At 55.1% G+C, this 20250-nt stretch overlaps 6 protein-coding genes across 6 annotated transcripts; 4 read left to right on the plus strand and 2 right to left on the minus strand.

Annotated features, from left to right (window-relative positions):
* Positions 1 to 431: 431 nt before the first annotated feature.
* Positions 432 to 2205, minus strand: MYCGRDRAFT_104721 (peptidase M24; the record flags this gene model as incomplete). Its single annotated transcript, XM_003851929.1, has 5 exons — positions 432 to 902; positions 955 to 1872; positions 1927 to 1985; positions 2040 to 2064; positions 2127 to 2205. 5 exons carry the CDS (start codon positions 2152 to 2154, stop codon positions 661 to 663), a joined length of 1272 nt encoding a protein of 423 aa, XP_003851977.1.
* Positions 2206 to 3497: 1292 nt separating this feature from the next.
* MYCGRDRAFT_109721 (trehalose-phosphatase) lies at positions 3498 to 6601 on the plus strand (the record flags this gene model as incomplete). The annotated part of the gene is made up of 4 exons (XM_003851297.1): positions 3498 to 3881; positions 3936 to 6156; positions 6223 to 6384; positions 6549 to 6601. 4 exons carry the CDS (start codon positions 3498 to 3500, stop codon positions 6599 to 6601), a joined length of 2820 nt encoding a protein of 939 aa, XP_003851345.1.
* A 1279-nt stretch (positions 6602 to 7880) lies between these two features.
* On the plus strand, positions 7881 to 8527 carry MYCGRDRAFT_104723 (uncharacterized protein; the record flags this gene model as incomplete). The annotated part of the gene is made up of 1 exon (XM_003851298.1): positions 7881 to 8527. One exon carries the CDS (start codon positions 7982 to 7984, stop codon positions 8165 to 8167), a length of 186 nt encoding a protein of 61 aa, XP_003851346.1.
* A 4135-nt stretch (positions 8528 to 12662) lies between these two features.
* MYCGRDRAFT_104725 (uncharacterized protein) lies at positions 12663 to 13366 on the plus strand (the record flags this gene model as incomplete). The annotated part of the gene is made up of 3 exons (XM_003851299.1): positions 12663 to 12803; positions 12856 to 12924; positions 12988 to 13366. Coding segments are annotated over 3 exons (333 nt in total), but the record flags the coding sequence as incomplete, so codon positions are not given.
* Positions 13367 to 14812: 1446 nt separating this feature from the next.
* On the minus strand, positions 14813 to 15524 carry MYCGRDRAFT_72759 (uncharacterized protein; the record flags this gene model as incomplete). The annotated part of the gene is made up of 2 exons (XM_003851928.1): positions 14813 to 15189; positions 15259 to 15524. Coding segments are annotated over 2 exons (513 nt in total), but the record flags the coding sequence as incomplete, so codon positions are not given.
* A 4054-nt stretch (positions 15525 to 19578) lies between these two features.
* MYCGRDRAFT_43578 (uncharacterized protein) lies at positions 19579 to 20157 on the plus strand (the record flags this gene model as incomplete). The annotated part of the gene is made up of 1 exon (XM_003851300.1): positions 19579 to 20157. The coding sequence occupies one exon, from the start codon at positions 19579 to 19581 to the stop codon at positions 20155 to 20157; it is 579 nt and encodes a 192-aa protein (XP_003851348.1).
* Positions 20158 to 20250: the final 93 nt, after the last annotated feature.

Consider the following 20250-nt stretch of genomic DNA (forward strand, 5'->3'; position numbering starts at 1 on the left):
CGCCACTGCGCAGCGTGTTAGCTTTCATGGTTGCTGGTATATGGACGTGTAATGTTGTGCGATACCAAGGGCGCTGCTATTGTTTATTCCGGAAATGCGCGATGGACGCGTCGAAGTGCGAACGAAAGGGAGGATTTGGAGGTGGTCTGTAGGTTATTGTGAGAGGTTCAACGCCGGAGAAAAGAAGCCGCCGAAGTCAAGACGCAGGAGAACCACTCTGTAGACAGAACATTACTATTGTCGCCCAATACACATCTTTCATTGACTGTGCTTCTATTGTCGACGATTTGTTCCTCAAAGATGACTTCACTTGCATTCGCCATGATCGTCCCTTCCGAGATATGTCTCAGAGTGCTAATGCGAAAATGGGATGGGATCGGGAAAGGGGATCAAACATCACGGCGAGAGCGCGATGAATTTCACGATTTCGGCATGGGAGCAGAGCTATGTCGATTTGCTTTGTATTTTGTAGAAGGAGATCCATAGCTCTTCAGGTCCATTTCGGATTCCTTGCGTGCCTGGGTCCCGGCGCGAAGTCGCCACTTGGAGATTCCACTTCGAGTCGTCCGACGAGCTTCGCAGGAGCCACAACGGAGGCTTTTGTTCCGCGGTGTTCATGCTCTCACACCATAGTCAAGTGTGAACTGGCATTCCGATGACCTACTCCTCATCGCTGCTCTCCTCCTCCTCATCCGACTCTTCTTCCTCCTTGGCAGCAGCGGCCTTCTTGGCAGGCTTCTTCTTCTTCTTGTTCGCCTTCTTTGGCTTCGCGCTCGACTTGGAAAGTGGGAGCTCAAGGATCTTGAGGACCTCCTCGTCGGTGATCTTCTTGTCAGACTTCCACTGGGCAATGTCCGGCACTGGAGGTGCGGCCAACTTCTGGACGCCATTCTTGGTGACAGCTGTGGATCATTAGTATTGATACGCTTTTCAAGTCTCAGCATTCTCACTCACCGACTGTCGTGAAGAGACGGCTGACGGGCTCGCCGTCAGTCGCGCCAATCACCTCGTACTGACGAATGACACCACCACGCACGCATTCGACAACACCAACCTTGCCTGAACGCTCATCGTCCAATTGCCTCAAGCTGAAAGGGAATGTTCCAAACTTTTGCTTGACTTCGGAAAGTGTCGCTCTCGAAGAAGGGCGCTTTAAGCCGTAAGTAGTGGTAGTCCTGCGGTGCAGAGTCGGTCTGTTCGGGAAAGTCTTGACCTTGCCAGTTCCAGTGCTCACACCAATCTCCACACCCCAAGCCTCACCAACCTCTGGCAGACCCTCGCCCTTGGTGCCCTCGCCTGGCGCGGTGATGATTCTCTTCTTGCCCTCAATCTCATTGCGCTCGAATACCCAGGATGTAGTGTTCTCGACCAGATTGCAATCGTAGCTCTTCACCACCTTCTCCAGCAGCTGCGTGATCTTCGACTGGCTGTATGGCTTGACGGCCTGTGCCTTCTTCTTCTCTTCCTCAGTGCCAGCAGCCAACAGACCCGGTGGCAGCAATGTACGGAGCATGACCTCGTTGGCCCAGTACGTAGCAAGGAGCAAATCGGCAGTCCTCCCAGAGATGGTCTTGTCAGAGGCATTCTTCTCGGGAACAATGACGGTGTCGCAGACGATTGAACCGAATCCATCGATCTGAGCGCCGAGTTGAATCTTGACCGCTTCTCCAGCCTTGATTGTTGTCTCCGCTTCTTCGGCATCGGTGGTGAGAGGAGTGTATGGCGTCACGTATGTGCTTGGCGAGACTGTGCACGGGTGCGAGATGCCTTTTGCGATCTTCTTTCCCTTGTAGACCTTTGACACCTCTTCATCCAGGAGTTTGTCGCCGCGTTGGCAGATGTCGACGATCTTGGCTCCATCGGTGCACCATCCTGAATGGTGTCAATAGCTGTGGTCAGAGTCGGTGAGAGATTGGCTGGGCTGACCTGAGACTGTCTCGAGGACCTTTTGCGAGATCGTAGCGGCGGTCTTGTACTTGGTCAGGCTAGATGTTTGTCAGCTCCAAGTCAGGGCACGGATAAAGAGCGTATGTGCTCACGTGTCAGGGTTGGCAAGACTGTAGTCTGTTGACGTGGTTAGCTGCGGAAATCCAAGGTTGCTTGAGAGGCTGGCGCGGGAGACGTACCAACGGGAGCTTCTTGAGTGGCAGCCATGGTGGGAGATATGGTCTGCGCTGGGATCTGGGATCGGTTTCGTGGATGTTGTATTGCAAGTTGGAGTCGAAGTCTGCAAACGAGGGAAGGTTGGTGGGTTGAAAATCATGCTCCACTGTGCGGCCGCCCCTCCATCCAAGGTGGGGGAGACTGACGACTGTGCCAGCGCTTGGAGAGATGCAGACGACTAGGTTTATACTGGCGATGAACGTGGATGATAATGCAGACTCGAGTGGCACCGCTATTTGATTACATTCTGCAAATCAAGAGTCCGGACTGCTGCAGTTCTGACATCGCTGTGAGCACGAAAGACTCGAATCTGATCGAGTTGGGCTTTCTCGTGAGCCAGCTTCAACTGACCGCAAGTTCACAAAGACCGATATTTTCACGAGACGTGGGATGAAGTGGGACCTCTTCGGGCTGTTCTCACATGCCCAATCGACGCAGTCCACGTCGGACTGACTTGAATGCGCACTTCCTTGAGCTCTCGTGCTCATCATTGAGAAGCACCGAACGTAGCGCCGACTGGAGTTGGCATCAAAGACAGACTCTCCCTCCGGGTTGTCGTAATGCTTCGGAGTGCGGCTGTGAAGTCGCGCATCGATGCAAGTCAAGGAGATTCCATGCCAATCCAATGCGTGGAACATGCTTCGCGAGCCTTCGATGCTCATGTGGACTCGAGCAGGGCCCACGATAAGTGCTGCACGAATGGCGCGGCGCTGTCAATGCCCTTTAATGTGTCCGTCGTCCATCGTCCGTTCAGATCTGTAATCACCATCTACCGGAGTCCTCGGTCGTCGCTTTCCTCATTCGTATTGAGTGTGTCGATAGGAAGTGGCGAGGCTGTCATGAGAGGTGAACTCCGGCCGCTTCCGGTGACGCCAGAGCCCCCCTAGAATTTCGAATTGATTCCTCCAAAAGCTTTGGACCAGGCCAGGCTTCCCTGGACCACGAGACGCAAACGCAAAGAAGTTCACCGACCTCCAGTCTTCCCTTCGTTTCCGCACCAGATTGCCCTATCAACCCTATATCGCTCCAGAGCGCGCGCTTCCTGCGTCCGACAACAAATACTCGCTTCATTCGCCTAGGATCATTCTCGAGGCGCACCAAACTTCCGCCAGCCTGCGCTCCTGTGCGCCCCGTCGATCACCAATTCTCGCCTCAACGGATGACACAGGCACTGGGCGCAAGTGACACGACAGTAAGTGCGAATGTTGCCCGAGTCTGGCTTCTCTTACCTCGAGCGAGACCTCCATTGGCCAATACCACAATGCTTGGTGAACACGAAACTAATACTCAATCGCAGTTGTATCTCAAGTCTTGCCTGCTCGCCAAGATCGGCGATGGCGAGCAATGAGCGACCACCCCTGAGCCGGGTGGACTCGGACCTTCCAGTGAGGAACACCTCGAACTTTGGCGTGCCCGTCACTCCAAGTATCAGCAACGAAGACAAGCGGCACTCATTCTCGGCGGACAACCCACCAACACATGTCCTCGAATCGATCGGTGCGCAAGGAGCTCCCGAATACTCCAACGGCAATGGAGCATCCGAGTCTGCAAACGGAGAGGCGCTGCTACGAAGGTTGAGTCTCCATCCCAAGCCGAACCTCGACACAGCACCATGGGACCCTCGCGCCGCGCATCCGGAGCTCAACCTGAGCGGGAATGTCATAAGCGCTACTTTCTGTGTCCCTTACAAGATCGGCTACACGACTACTGGCGAATGGGTGGGTTACATGTGAAGCTGCCAATCAAGTTTTGACATACTGACACAACACCAGGAACTCAGCGACCGTAGAGGGACTTCTGCGCTCTTTGATTCCTTTGCATATCTCTCTGACGAGAAGTCGCCCTGGAAGCATACCCTCGTCGGATGGACTGGCGAGATTGATCGAGTTGTCCGCCGAAAAGACCGTTCTGCAAACGCCAACGGCGTCACTTCGATGGACTCCATCCCGCTGAACAAGGCTTCTGCGCCGATCCCTGTGCACCGCGGGGAGAAGCCTGCTCAACCGACCGAGCTCGCAGAACTTCACATCCCATACGCGGATCGTCTAAAACTGGAGAGAGAACTTCAACACGACCATGGCGGACGTGTGTCGCCTGTCTGGCTTCACGACGAAATTGACGAAAACGAGGTTGCTACTTTCCGGGACCAATCGAGATGGCGGCGCTATGGAGAGCACGAGCTGTTCACACTCTTCCACTACAAGCAAAACGAGCCTAGTGATGGCCGCGCGCTACGCAAGCAATGGGCGGACTACTACTGCATGAACAAAGCCTTTGCCGATGCCATAATCAACGTCTACACTCCTGGAGATGTGGTTCTCATCCATGATTATCAACTTCTCCTCCTTCCTAGCCTCTTGCGCCAGCGGATACCCAGCATATATGTCGGATTTTTCCTCCATGTGCCGTTTCCGAGTAGCGAATACTACCGTTGCCTCACGCGGCGCAAGGAGGTCCTCGAGGGTGTACTTGGCGCGAACATGATCGGATTCCAGGCATACAGCTACGCCCGACACTTTTCATCCTGCTCAACTCGCATCCTTGGATTCGACTCTTCCTCCGCTGGTGTAGACGCGTACGGCGCCCACGTCCCGGTCGATGTCTTCCCCATCGGCATCAACGCAGAGTCGACGATCAAGGCGGCTTTCGAAGCGCCTGAAGTGGAGGACAAGATTGCGGCACTGCGCGAGCTCTACGCTGATAAGAAGATCATCGTCGGCCGTGATCGCCTCGACACCGTCCGCGGCGTCGCACAAAAACTGCAAGCGTTCGAGATTTTCCTCGAGCGCCACCCCGAGTGGCACGACAAGGTCGTCCTCATTCAGGTCACGAGCCCCACTAGCATTGAGGAGCGCGACCAGAAAGGCGACAAGACTGCAAACAAGATCTCGGAGCTCGTGGCTAGGATCAACGGCTCCTTTGGCTCTCTCAGCTTCACACCCGTCCAACATTATCCGCAATACCTATCTCAAGAAGAGTACTTTGCCCTCCTCCGGATCGCCGATCTTGGACTTATCACAAGCGTCCGGGACGGCATGAACACCACCGCATTGGAGTATGTCATCTGCCAACGCGACAACCACGGCCCTCTGATAATCTCCGAATTCTCCGGCACGGCAGGCAGTCTCGGTAATGCTATCCATATCAACCCGTGGGACCTGGGCGGCACCGCCGACGAAATCAACACAGCCCTCACAATGAGCGCCGCTGACAAGGCGTCCGCCCACGAGCTTCTCTACGAACACGTCACCACCAACACCGTCCAGCACTGGACGGAGAACTACATCCGACGACTCCTCACGAATCTCTCCTCCTACGATCAAACCATCGCCACTCCAGCTCTCGACCGCGCCAAGCTTCTCGCACAGTACCGCAACTCATCCCGCCGCCTCTTCATGTTCGATTACGACGGCACTCTGACACCCATTGTCAAAGATCCTCAAGCCGCCATTCCCTCCGACCGCGTCATCCGCACGCTCAAAACCCTTGCCTCGGACCCCAACAATGCGGTCTGGATTATTTCTGGCCGCGATCAAGCCTTCCTGGACGAGTGGATGGGCCACATCTCTGAACTAGGGCTCTCCGCCGAGCACGGCTCTTTCATGCGGATGCCTCACTCGACCGAGTGGGAGAATCTGACCGCAACGTTCGACATGTCGTGGCAGGCGGAGGTATTGAACATTTTCAACCACTACACCGAACGCACTCAGGGCTCGTTCGTCGAGCGCAAGAAGATTGCTTTGACTTGGCATTACCGTAGGGCGGACCCGGACTATGGCGTCTTCATGGCGAGGGAGTGCCACAAGCACTTGGATGCTACGGTGGCGAAGAAGTACGACGTGGAGGTCATGACTGGCAAGGCCAACCTCGAGGTTCGACCACGGTTCGTCAACAAGGGTGAGATTGCAAAGAGATTGGTGCATGAGTATGGTGAAGGCCCAGGCAAGGCGCCGGACTTTGTGCTCTGCTTGGGAGACGACTTCACGGATGAAGGTAAGACCGGCCATCCTGCCGCCCGCTTTGCCACGTGCAATTTATGCTGACGATCGCGACAAACAGACATGTTCCGCACCCTTCGCCAATCTCGCCTGCCAGAGGAACATCGCTTCGCCGTGACGGTCGGCGCTAAGACGAAGCAGACCCTGGCGACGTGGCACTTGTTGGAGCCTCCGGATGTGATTTCGGCGATTGCGCTGTTGAATGGGAGTACGGATGGTGGTAGTAAGTTATGATCCTTTCTCTTCCTTTTCCTCTCTCCCGCGCTGTGTTTGTGGCGGCGGCGGCGGCGGCGGCGGTGGTAATGGTGGCGGCGATGCTGTGCAAGATGGCCTGGGGTTGACGAGAGGAATGAGACTCCGGTGCTGACCTGGTATGTGTGCTTGTAGATGCCGGCGCTGTAGCGGTTGTGGAGGGAAGTGTACCTGATGCGCGGACTTGAGCTTCGACTCTCTGCTCAACCTCCCAGCTCTGCTCTCCGATGGCAGAGAAGAGAGAGGACTTCACACCGACTTGACAATGTGTCGCATAAACTCGGCCATCGACTATCCTCCGTGAAGACCGCGTTTCACCATGCTATGTCTCGGTCAAGGCACTCGCGACTTCCCTAGACTCCGGAGAACGGACCACAAGGACGCGGGAGTGTGGTGATGGCGAGTGGATCTTCGTGATCATCATGGAGGGAGTCATTACGGCATAGAGTAGGAGAGCGTAGAGCATACAATATGAAGGCATGCTTGTCAGTAAGCACCAGCTCGCACCGCGCACTATGAGTAGAACTAGTGTTTTGGGGATGAGAATGAAATACTGATGACTTAGCAATCTCGGGCCTCGATCTGTGTGCTCATTCTCTTGCGGTCGAGCTCTATACACCAGACTGTGTTGGAACGGACGTCAGTCACGCCATACCCCAACATGCTCACTGCACAGGTGCTCAGTCTCAACAAGCCCGCCATGTACAGACCCTATCCTGCATACAGGAATTGGTGTCCGCTCCCTGCTGTCCTTCCGAGCCAATCGGCTTGGACCAATGGTCGATATCTGCCTAAGAAGGCAGTGACAAGGTCTCCGGAAGCCAGCGCCAATTCTCGCATGCAGAATAGGGTCTGTACACCGCCGTCGATCTTCTGTCGATGTGTGGACGGTTTACTTCGTGCGGGAGTAGCGCTTCCCGTGGAAAACTCAATCGGTTCTCTTTGAAGGCAGGAAACGACATTTCCTCGAGATCAGCCTGGCTCTGGAATGCTTCGTAGGGCGGTGCTTCTTGCTTCTGATGAGTCTACGGTCCTGAGCCACGCCGTTTCAGCGCTCCCGCATATGAAGCTGCGCTCGCAAGTCTTCCTGTCTTCGCGATCAGTACGACCCCTCACTCGAGGCCCGAAAGCTGCCCTGTCACTTGCATCATCACAACAGGATGCTTTGACAGCTGTCAGCTCGATCAACAGACCATATCGACCAGGGATCCGTCCCACACCATATGAGCTGGTATATCCGAAGCACAATCCGCATTGTTGAGCCTGGTCGATGTTCCGCCGGCGTGTCTTGTGTGGATGCTGCTCGTTTCTAATCAAGGAACATGGGACAATGAACATCATCCCTACCTCGACAGCTCTCATTCCCTTCTTCAGAATGCTTCACTGTCCGAGGCTTCGCAAGCTGGACGAGGGTGGAGTACTGAGCAGGAAGCGATGATGGCGGAGTGGATGTAGAGTCATCAACGACAAATGGAGCTTGTGTCCTGCTTGCATCGCCGGTACAATCTGTATCGACATCCTCGCGGATCAGCTGCAGCGGACGTCTCATCCCGTCATCCTCAACATGGATGTTGAGAAGGGGAGGTCTTTCATCTCATGGCTCCGCTCCGCTCCAGCAGTACTTCGGAGGACTTGGCCGCATCACTCGCTCCGTGCAGATGTGCAGTAAAGGCAGCCGCGATACATCTGCCACTCACTGCATCGTTATGTTAGAGCATCCCGGTAGCAGACAACACTGCGACTATCCTCATTGAAAGCCGCCAGAGATCCCACGGAAAGTGCTGGGCATCGGAAGGTCGGATACCTCGTATCGTTCATGAAGCTGCGACCATGCTGCAGAAGCTACCGTGGCATGGCTGGAAAGTCGAGACATCAAGGTTGCAGTCGCGGACAGTGTCGCGGTAGGAGGTACGACGTCGATGGACACCATCGGCATGTCTAGAGCCGTGCGTGGTATGTGAGCGGTACAGCGTGTTAGCACATCGGAGTGGTCGGCCGTTTTGCAGGCTCAGGGAGATTCCGAGACGCAATTGGCTAGCATCCTAGTAAGTTGGCCGTTAACCTACAAGTAAGGTCGAACGGTGACCACTCCGATGTGCCAATACGCTGTAGAGGACGGGACGCTCCTCGACTAAGACAAACCACATGGAGTTGGAGCTCATCAAGTCGAGCAAGGATTTAGAAATAAAAGGACCCATGGCAGATCCTTGACATCACGCTACATTTCGAAACAGCAATTTTCTATCAATAGCGCAGCGCCACGACTACGAGGTCCACCAGCAAGCCTCTCGACATGACGTCAAAAGAAGAATACGAGCGTTTCATGGGAGCACGCCGTGTTGGCGGCCGCTGCCATCCGACAAAAGACTCATGGATTCCTGCGGTTGAGAATCTGGCATGCGACTTGCAGGTCTATATCCAAGGAAAGCAGACCCATCGAGGCCCTCGCATATCCCGGACCTGGCAAAGAGCGGTGGCTACTCCGATGCGTAAACCCCGCTGTAAACAGTCTCACGAGCCATCTCGCACAGTCCTGGGGCTGACTGGGCATATCCACTCTCGTGTTCAATCGTGTGCTATAGATACATTTGCAAGGGGAGGACGTCCGGACCGACCGTGTGAACCATGCCGCCCATCATCGTCACCCATCATCACGTCTCCCATCATCACGTCTCCGCAGAGAGCCGTACGAGCAAACACACAGCAACAGTTGCTATAATTGAATCTCTAAGTCATATTAAATATCTCCTCGACTGCCACTGCGATCCGTATCATCTCAACTCACTCCGCCTTCAAACGCTCAGCACAACACCCTCTGCCTCAACAACAACAAGCCAAACACACCCGCACACACCACGAAACACCAACCAAAACCATCAACATGCAATCCTTCATCATTCCATCTGCTCTCGCCCTCTTGGCCGGCTCCGCCATCGCCGCTCCACACTCGTCCGGACCGGGCCACGCCAACGTCTACAAGATCCACAACTTCTCCGAGACCAAGTCGCCCAGCAACGACATCACCTCCGTGTTCTTCGACATCACCTACTACAACCCGGCCAACGGCGCCGAGGGCTCCACCACCCACTGCGTCCCATGGGACTACCGCACCAACTCGGCTTCTTCGAACTGGGAAGACGGACAAGTCTACAAGTGCGCCGAGACCTCGTTCTTCAGCTTCAGCTACTCCGAGGAGGACGGACCCCTCAAGGGAAGGCTCACCGTGTGGCAAGACCAGACTGCGACGGACGCTCCTCAGTCGGGCTTCGTCCAGATCCCGACTCCCAAATGCTACACCGCCGACAAGGACCAGATCTGCAGCTCGCCTGACGTCCAGGTTACCTTGACCGACGTCAGCCAGTGAGCCGAAGCACAAATTGACAGCTTTTCCGGCACCCATTTCTTGGGAGCAACTCGGGCATTCTCGAACATGGTGGAGGAAGAAGCCTAGAATGCGGGGATGGATGGAAGTTTCCTAATCGGACTTGACGACTTTGAACCATGTAGATGGTCGTTGAGGTCGAGACAATGAATGACTTTCATCCGCTTCCGTCTCCAATGTTTGACTCTCACGGTGCTGATTGCCTGATGTTCCCCGCTCCGGCTACAAAGCCGGTAGTTCTGACGCACAAGTGTGGGACGTTGTAGCGAAATGCACGGTATGAGCCTCAGTAGTAGTCATCGGGACATTGGTTCCATGCGCCCATGGCTGGGAAGGCCGTGATAGGGGTACCTCGTACCTCGCGTCGTGCGTCTGGCTGCAAACTCGACCCCATATGGAACAGACGGTATGGACGGATACCTCTACATTCCAAGGCTCATGTATTGAAAGGATCCCTCCAACGGATGTAAGCTACAGTGTCACAGTTCAGCGCCCTTCTTTAATACGTAGCGCAGCCCCGTGCTTTATCTTAGTAGCCTACATTCTTTTCTACGAGTAATATTACTAGCTTCTTTAAGTAGAGCGATAGTAATAGTATTGTTTAGGGTTGTAAATAAGCCTAACACCGGCGATACAACGGCAATTGGGGACAGTAATAATCTGTAAACAGTGATATTGCCACCTTCTTACGACGCTAACACTATACAGAGCTTTCACTGTACCAGTTCTCGCGTTTGGTCCAGGGCAGGCCCTGTCGATGGTCAAGGCTGTCCTCGTGGCCCGAATGTGGGTCTTACGATGATGGGGCTCCGCAAGTATCGCGACTTCGCCCTCAGAGCTCAAAGCCTGGAGTTGGGTAACGTGGAAGCAAAGCTCAGATGCGGAGATTGGCGGAAGACTTTCAGCATCGTCGCCGGACGCACGGGAATGGATCGCCAGCTGTTCCATTCCAGGCTGGAAGTTGACAACTTGGGTGATCATCACTGCAGTAGGTCTTCCAATAAAATGGAGGTGCATCGCAAGGCCAGCAATCGTGGCTGTGTCCGCTAAATTCCGTCGCCCCGGTATGTGGATGCGGAGGTGTTCAAGCTCGAGCCAATGCGGTGTCTCGAGCAAATGCCGAAATGTACGGTACTCAAAGTCTCAGGAAGGGTGAGCGGACAAGGATCAGCTCAACGAGCGTCGAAAGACTTTGACGTTCCAGACAGTCTGCAAGGTGGCTCTTGCGCGTCACTGTCCGTGACGGGGCCCTGGAGAATCCGCGCTTTTCCGCCGCAGCGCTGCAAGACGAGTGTGGGATCTGTTCCTTGGCCTGGAACCGGCTTTGAAACACCGCCAACATGCTCAGCTTCCAGGTACAGTAACATTACTCGATCGATACAGCAAGAAGAAAGTTACTTCGATGGCGCGGGTTCAAAAGACATGGTCTCCACGATCGCGACGTGGAAACTTGCGGAAGTTGTCAGGGAGCAGCCCGTGCTTCTGAGGCAGTGTTAATTGCTGCCCGAAGAAAAAAATCGATAAAGTTTTCGAATAGTGCTTAACGTATACACCGCCTTGCTGCCTTCTTTAGACAAAATCGACAGTCTCTCGAACTTGTATTGGTTCGGCATTGTCGAAATTATGCTCAAGGGGCGGGAACTGGTTGCCAGGTTGTATGCACTGTTCATGTACAGCACGCGAATGCATCGGAGTGCTAGGCGTCCGGACCCAGACCTGAGTCCAAACTCCAAAGGCCTGTCTGCAAGGGCATCATATTGATGGAGGCCGGTAGCTGTTCTCGTCTTGTGGTAGCGGACGGCGCTCCGCCGCGCTCAAGTCTGAGACGCCGTACGAGGTATGCACGGAACAGTCTGTACAAAGATCAGGGCCCGAGCTTGTCGTCGTAAGACTTGGAACTCATGCAGCACCGCCTGGTTTCGATCAAGTTGGCGATCGTCTTGCAGTCATAAATGCGGAAGAACCGGAGCATGCTCAAGGACCCCCACGAAGGTTTCCACAACCTGGGGATTGAACAGGAACTAGTGCTCACGCCCATAACTCAATCGACGACCTTTTCGCGCAAGAATCGCCGATTCCAGGGCATTCATACTGATTTGGAGCTGTCGGTAGTGTCTTCAGGGGATGGTTCGTCCTTGGGCCCGGATCTCAACTCCTCCGAAAGTCCGAGCCAGCGTCAGCTGCCTCAAGAGGGCATCGATAGAGTTGTCCACAGAAACTGATGTTCCTATGTGCAGAAGGCAGCCTGTTCTGATGCTTAACTTCTGTCCAGCAATTGCGAACCGCATCAACGGTAAGCGCTATTCTGCTCGGAAGAACATGCTGCAGCAAAGGCTTTCTCCGAGTGGATGAAATCACTCCTTCGTCGAAGTCCAAGAGTGGAGCTGCTGCGGACATCGGGCGGAAGAGTTCCAGCATCGTCTCTGTACGCGGGGTTACAGCGTGTGGACGCATCGAAGTGGACGCCCCCTTGTCCCCTCCAGGTCTCAGGGCCGGATTGGTCTGATGATCATCATTCACGGTGAATGCCCATGCAGCTTACAAGGGGGTGTCCACTCCGATGTGCCAACCCGCTGTATGTGTGATCAGCTCGGGGAAATTACTACCTCGTATTGCATCGAGGATTCCCAATCGTGTTGTACCGCAAGGGCGGCGATCCGCAGCACCGCAAGGGTAGCAATGCGCAGCATCGTGGCTCGTCAGCACGTTTTGCCGTCGGGATCAATTTTCTCCCAGTGTCCGGAAGCGGAGATGTTCGCGCCGTCTGTGCTCTCGGGCAGTATACAAAAGGCAGGCTGAGATCCTTCGGGTTCGTCTGATCGCGGTAGTACACCGACAACCTTCTCGCTCAGCATTCTCTTCAGTGCTATACCAATAAGCACCTCGCTCAACATTCCATTACGGTATCACGCCGAAGCCTTCTCGACACACCGCCACCATGCGCTCCATCAGCTTGCTGCTTTGGGCTCTCGCCGCTTCTTCTGTCACAGCCAGGCTTGGATGGGGAGGTTCGGATCAACCTGGAACTGTCATTGTCTTCGCCACTAACTCGCTGGCCAGGAGAATGCCAAACCCAGGACGACTGCTGCAAATGCGATCCGGGAAGCAAGTGCTTGCTCAGCTGCATCGGTAAGTTCGCACATGCCACAAAGTGTCTCCGATGATGCAGTTCCTAACGAATTCTTGCTTCAGCGGTCCACAAACACCCTTCAACAACTGGCAAGCGCTGCCTTCCTGGGAGCGAGATTGATTGCGAAGGCGCACCCTCAGACTGCCACTGCTTCTAGCAGGCCAGAAGCATTTGAGAGGTGGTAATCGGAGTCCTGGATGTCTTGTGGGAGTGTCGACAGACTTCCGTTACCACACAGTGCGTCATCTGGAGAGAAAATTGGGTTGTTCGGGTGATGACAACGCTTTTGATCGGGATTGAGGAGGTCGGATGGCACGAAGGGAAAGCTGTCACGTTGGGGGGGATTCCGTCTGAGGGGTCCGTGTTCAGGGAGCATCAAGGAGGACCGATCATTCCATTCGTCGAAAGAGTTCCTCACTCGAATCGTATTGTGCTTTTCCTCCCTCCCTCTAATGCAAGTCTTTTCGTTTCCCCCCAAAAATCGTAAAGTATGAACCACCGCTTTTTTGTCCGCAGCACACGCTCAAGTCGATATCAATGCCATTTCGTCACATCTCACCTAATCTAACCACATCACTTCGCCGCTCCACCCCGTCCACCACCTATAGGGCCGAAACTTCGTCCGTCACCGTCCGCTTTCCTGCTCGCTTTTCGGTCGCCACTCTTCGCTTCCTTACCCTCGCCAGAGGACGCACCACCTTCAAAATCCATGTCGAAGATCTCCCCGTCCTTTTCTTCGTCGATGCGTGGGCGGCTGACGCTCGCGGTACTGGGGATGCGGTCGATCGGTTTTCTTGATGCTCCTCCTCCGCTTGCACTCCCGCCCGACGCGAGACCAGACCCAGCAGCACCGGTCGCCGCAGCAGAATTGGTCGTACCATTCGATAACTTCGTCGCCCGCAGTCCTTGGGTCAGCATACTCATGCCACCCTTCCCATCTCTCCCCAGTGGCGGCGACCCGAGTCCTTCGATGAAGCCTCCCTCGCCCGCGCTCAATGGAGTGCCCAGCGGAGAACTCAATCCTCCCGCCCAGTCGGTGGGAAACGTCGAGTCGCGAAGCGGTGAGCCTACATGGCCTAGTCCGTTTAGTGCGCTGCCTGCTTGCGTTCTTGCAAACACGCCACTGTAGCGCGATGGCGAGGAGGAAGTGAGACCAGGTGATGGGAGTTTCGAGTCCTGCTGCGCGGATGGAGTGGAGGTAGAATTGGAGAACGTTCGTCTCGCGGGATTGAGGAAGGAAGATGGAACGGGACTAGATGGGTTGGCGTTCGGACGGGACTCCCGTCGTGAACGCGGTCCTTCGGGGATGAGGTCGTGGAGGGAAGAGGGAAGGAGGTCTTCTTCTCGGTCGGTATCGGCGGGATCGTAGTCGGATGTGTTGTCGTCTTCGTTGTCGTCAGAGGCGTAGGGGTAGGTGAAAGGGTTGGAAGTTGGTGCTGAGGAGAGCGGGTTGGAGATGTAGCGTGCGCCGAGGGAGGCGGAGAGAAGCTGGCGAGGTTGAGTTTGTGAGATTTGACGGAACCGAGCGGAGTGAAGAGGACGCTTCTCGAACGATATGGGTGTCTCGTCGGCAGGGTTGGACGTTGGTGGTGAGGTGGACATGGCGAGGAGGTTATCCAGGTTGCGATCGCCAAAGGCGGAGGAGTGGAGGTCGCGGAGGGTCGAGTTGGCTTGAGGCGTCTGTCGAGGGAGTGAAGATGGTGGTGAGTCGAATTTGGAGGGCACAGATGCAGCAAAGGGACCGTTGCGTGCGGCCCAGGAGATGCCATTTGAGTCGAAGGAGTTGGGTAGGGGCGCATCAAGAACGGAGAGACCTTTGTAGGGAGGCGAGGCGGCTAGACGGTGATCGTTGAGGTTGGGGGAGCCGAACTTGGGCGAGGCGGAGGTGTAGGTCATATCGATTTGAGGATTGGCGTCTTGCTGGCGGGAGGAGTAGGCGTAGTTGTCGTACTGTTCGCCGTTGGGTCGCTGTTCGAGGCCTTGTGCTTGCATCGAGAGCAGACCAGGAGGTGGCGGCTGAGCGAACGATGTCTGTGCTTGCGGCATGTAAGGTTGTTGGTGCTGTGGATATGGCCGATTCACAATCTGTCCTTCCGGTGTGATGTGTAGCAAGGCGCATTTCCGGCCGAATTTGCACCCTCCTTTGGCAAAGTATTTGCACGGTGTTGGTCTGGTGGTGGACTCGACGTCGTGGGAGAAGGGACACATACTGCCCGCCTGGCACTGCCCTTGGAGGAAGAACTTGCATGGAACATGCTGGGTATCTGTTGAGAAGGGTCAGCTTCTCGAGTCTTGTCTCCAATTTTGTCCATCATTGCACTGATCATGCTCACTCTTGTTCTTCGGCGGACTGGCTGGTCCTCGCATGTTCCCACCCATGATGCCTCCGTTTCCCCCACCAAAGTGACGTTGTTGCGCATGTCCATTTCCCACGGGCATTGGCATCGCGCCATTGCGATCCGCCTGCATTCTCGAGGCACGTGCGGTGGAGTTCGGCGGAGGACTGGCGATCGAGTCGATGGAGTAGCGGTTTCGTGGCTGAGGGCGGTGGTGAGAGGAAGGCCCTTTGCCGTGGGTGGTGTGAGGAGAGGGTGGAGGTTGTTCCGTGAAGTGGCTCATGGTGAAGGAGGAAGTGTGGTATAGGCGGTATCACATGAAAGCATGTGGGGTGGCGGGGTCCAGTATGCGATAGTTCTAGTGCTGATTTGGCGGTCGCAGCGCTTTTGATGGTGTTTTCGACGTCGCTCGAAGTGCTCGAGCCTGGAGACGGAGGAAAGGAGGATATGAGCGCACACGTGCCAACTTGGAGGTGACAAGGACGTCAAGTGTCGAGTGAATGTCGCCAGAGGTGAAAGGTGTTGGTCGGAAGAACGGCAGAACTCCGGGACGTGGGGACTGCAGATGAGTTGAGCCGCTGTATGCGCGCGGACGATGTACCTCCTTGATCCTCGTGACAAGCGACGATGTTGCCAGTGATGTGAAAGAGCTGGAAGAGTGAGAGGGCTGAAGATGGAAAGTAGATGGGCCTGGATGCAACGGACGATACCTGGCGAGGGCAACCTCTGACCGTGCTATTCAGCTCACCTTGTCCGTCTCGTGATGAGCTTTCGACATCATCTGAAAGTGTGTCTCAGGCACCTCGTGCAGGTCATCAAGGCCGATCGCTCCCGACGAAGGGAACTGCAGAGCATTGAGCAAGAGCTATGAGGTGCATGTGATGGGCGATAGCAGGTTGGATGAATGAAGTTCAATGCAAGAGACGGATTGCTCAGGTGGCACAAGCAGATGGCTTCCCGCGTTCGAGGGACACTCATGGCAAACACTGCCATCTCGGGAATGATGGCACTTGGACGTCGACTCGGGACGGGAGGGAGGGTATGCCACGAATGAACATGTTGGTCACACATCATACCCATGCAAATTTCTGGGCCATTACAGTGTTCGCACGAACCCCTTGACCTTTCGTTTCACTGCAGATGGTCAATCTTGGTCATGATCTCAGGCGTGACAATTCTTCGATTTGAATCAGATTGCTGACCATGGCTCGTACGTCTCCACCATCAGCATCGTCTCTGTGGGGAGATGAAGGGACGAGGCGAGAGCTACGCAAGACAAAATGACATTCTCGAGTGTTTGCCCTCCAGTACGTCCAATACCGTCAAATCGTCAACTTTGGCAGAACATACATCCGTAAGTACGCGCAATGAATACTGTAAGATTGTGCTTGTGCGCGCTGATCTCGCAGGCCACCCTCATGCCGCCAACCTTCTCGTGCTGTGCCTCCGTTTGTGTGACCTTGAATGTCTTTCTACGCCGCACAGGAGCGACCCCGACGATGAACGAACCAGTAAGCTGTAGGTCTTGTCGGAGGGAGATGAGGTGTGGGTGAGTACTTGGTAAGTCAAGGTCTTGTTCATTCCTCGTCCGTCGAGCTCATATCGTGTTTCTGTTCCTGCCTGATACGGCAAAAGAGAATGGACCTAGCGCTTAGCCGCATCGCATCCCTGCTTCTTGCACTGTTTGGAAGCAACGCCGCTCGAAGTCGCGACTTGAAGATTTATCAATTTCCGTTCCTTCTTCCCCTTCTGCCACCTCCAACCCACCACACTCGTTACTTCACCACCGACACTCGTTCAACACTTCGCCCACCTCAGTCTCTCACTCCTTTACCCTACGCAAGAAAGCTACGCTTCGCCACGATGAAGCTCAACCTGGTCGCCGTCACCGCCACCGCGCTCACCTACGTTTCTGCATCCAACTGGAACGCGACAGCAAACGCCACCACGACGACCGGGTAAGTACTTCACCATCTTCCAGCACCTCCGCCTGCACCTGCACCTTCATGTATCTCCTCACCCGCCTGTCGCCTTCCTGCATCTGGACCTTCACCTCCGTCAATGGCCCGACAACGCAAAACAGACGGCAAGATGCCACGACGCAGTCTCATCACCTTGGATCCTGATCCTTCATCGTCCACTATACGAGCATCCACACACCAGCATCCTCCACAGCATACACGCGCGCAACTCTGGCAGCTCAGACAAGCATTTAAATCGCATCTACTTTCCGACATCCGCCCTGAAATGGCCAAACCCAAGAAGAGCGGGAGCACATCTACAAACACCATTACCGCGTCCGAGCTGAGGCAGCGAGTCGAACGTCAACAATCCAAGATCGGCACCAACACGGGACATCGCACTGGCCAACAACACGAACGGATCGACTCGGCCTTGCAACTTCACGATGGTCAAACAAGACCTCAAGCACCGCCCGAGATCGAAAGAATTTCCTGGGAGGAGTGGAAAGAAATCCTGTCCGAATCTTTCAAATATGCGGTCGGCCCTTCCACCATATCGGCATATCATGGAATACCATCGTGGAGGACCATAGTCGCGGATCCGGTCTTGCCCTTGGAGCAGATCCCTCTGCATACTGAGCGAGCTCACAAATGGAACTGGAACAACTTCTCCATGGCTGCCATCGCTTTTCTACTCATCTTCGGCTCGCTTTATTCACTGTGCGATTACTTACTTCTCCAAACCAGGGTATCTGCACAATGCACTCCTACTACCGTCTACCTGCCCACTACGATGACAGTCACCACAACCGAGCTCGTCCCATACAGCTCCAATGATGTCTCGCCGGCGGGAGTCAACACTCAGTCTTCAGCTCCGCCTGCCGTGGCCTCGACCACGTCTCCGTTCCAGTTTGCAACTCCGGCTTCACCTTTCAGTGGCACCTACGTGTTCTCTGTCATCGGGTCGAGCACGATGTGGAAGGACGGCATCTCCCCCACCTCTGGAGCTCAACTGACCATCGCCACCTCAACTGTTACTATCATGCCGACCAACTCCTTGGCGACAGATCTTACCACCCACACCTACATCACGACCACCAGAACGTCTACGATCAGCGCATACACCACCATCACTCTGCCGACCACCACGGTCACGCAGTTCAGCGTGTACAGCACCGCTTTGACAACGACCTCCACGAGCACCCGCTACGTCACGTACACAATGTCGGCGGTCACTCCCAAGCCGTCGTCCTTTGGTGGCGTGGGTAGTGGCGGCTGGAATGCATCTTCTGCACAAGCAATGTCTGCAGAATCCTCCGAAGTACAACCTCCAGTTGCCACGACCATCACAGAGACTCACTACTACGGCGCGGACGATGCGACGACCTCCACAAGCATGAATCTGATCACGACAACCATTGGAGCGACGCTTACGACGACCTTGACTCCTCCTGCTACGGTTGTGACTCTTCCCGGTAGCGGTGGAGTCAACTCTTCGACGACTTTCTTGGCAGCGCCGGTCACTGTCACATACACCGTGCAAGGCGATACACCAGTACTCAGCACGAGCGTGAGCTTCTCGCAGTATCAGACTGCAATTTCAGCTGCGGCGGCGGCACCTCCAAGCTACGCCAACGCTACAATGTCGGCAGGTAATTCCTCTATGCTCGCTTCGCCTGGGCCCTCATCTACGACATCGATGACTGTCTCTGCGACTTTCATGCCACCATCGATGGCATCTCTGGTCACTACGCCATCGACTCTCACGTTCGCCAACTCTTCGACGCCGACTGCAAACCAGCCAGGTGCTAGCATTACTGCCGGTGTTGCCACAATGTCCATGAATGGCAGTACCGCGATCTCAGCTGCCGGCGCCGGCACATCATTTGCCTACTCGCCGTCTTCTGTCCCGCCAGCTTCAAGTATCGCGGGCGTCAATGCTACTGCAGCATCGAGCATTTCTTTTCCGCCGATCGGCGGTCCTTCAATGTCTGTTTCCGTCACAGGAGCGCCATCGAGCTCAGCACTTTCCGCATCGGCTGGGCCTGCCAACGTTTCGAACTCATCCTTGTCAAAACAAACGACTTCGACTGCAACTCTGACTACATCGACTTCGCCCTTGGGGCAGACACCATCTGCACTGGCTTCTCCGCCGGCTTCAAACTCGATCTCGAACGCCGCTGGCAACTTCAGCACCTCCACATCTTCCTTCAGCAATCCGTTCCCACCGACATCCGCCACCGCTATCCCCTCTGCTGGATGTGGCGAGCAAGGCAACTTCACTCTCAACTTTGACGACCTGCCGACATTCCGTCCGAGCCGTATCAAGCGTGCCATGGCTCTCATCGCCCGTCAAATGAACTCTACCAATGGCAGTTCGGGCGGCAACGACATCACTCAACAACCTCCCCTCAACCTCCGCCCTTACCACCACCTGGCCTTTTCCAACGGATTCGTCTACGCGCCGGACACCGTTGAACCCTTCAGCCCGGTCTCCTCACCCAACGTCGCCTGTTTTCTCTCAGGCGTTCGCACCGGTAGTCCCTCCCAACAGCCGGACACTGGTGAGATTGGCGATGGACCCGCTCCAGACAGCGATTCCGCCTTCTGGTTCAATCTCTACAGCATGTACCTCGGCTGCGACTCTCCTGGCCCGGATCCTTGCATTTTTGAAGTCACCGGTCTTCAGTGGGATGCCAAGGCTGCCAATGAGACGACCAAATTCGCGCAGAACTTCACGATCCCGGCTTGTCCTGGCTTCAAAGATTGCAAGCTCAATCAGGTTGTGCTGAATGAGACGGGAATGGGACTGAGCGGATTGGAGATTCAGGCTGTGAGTGCTGGAAAGCCGAGGATGTGGTTCATGGATGATGTGCAGATGGCATGGAACGATACCAGCTGCGAGGCGGGATTGAAGAGGCAGAGGAGCAGGTGATGGAAGGGCGGAGTGAAAAAAGTGCTTGTGTTTTCGGAGTTTTGGGTGGAGTTCAGCGCTAGGCGCCTGGTTGACGTCCGATTTTGCAGTGCA

The sequence above is a fragment of the Zymoseptoria tritici genome, chromosome 6 (genome assembly GCF_000219625.1).
Source record: "Zymoseptoria tritici IPO323 chromosome 6, whole genome shotgun sequence".
NCBI lineage: Eukaryota > Fungi > Ascomycota > Dothideomycetes > Mycosphaerellales > Mycosphaerellaceae > Zymoseptoria > Zymoseptoria tritici.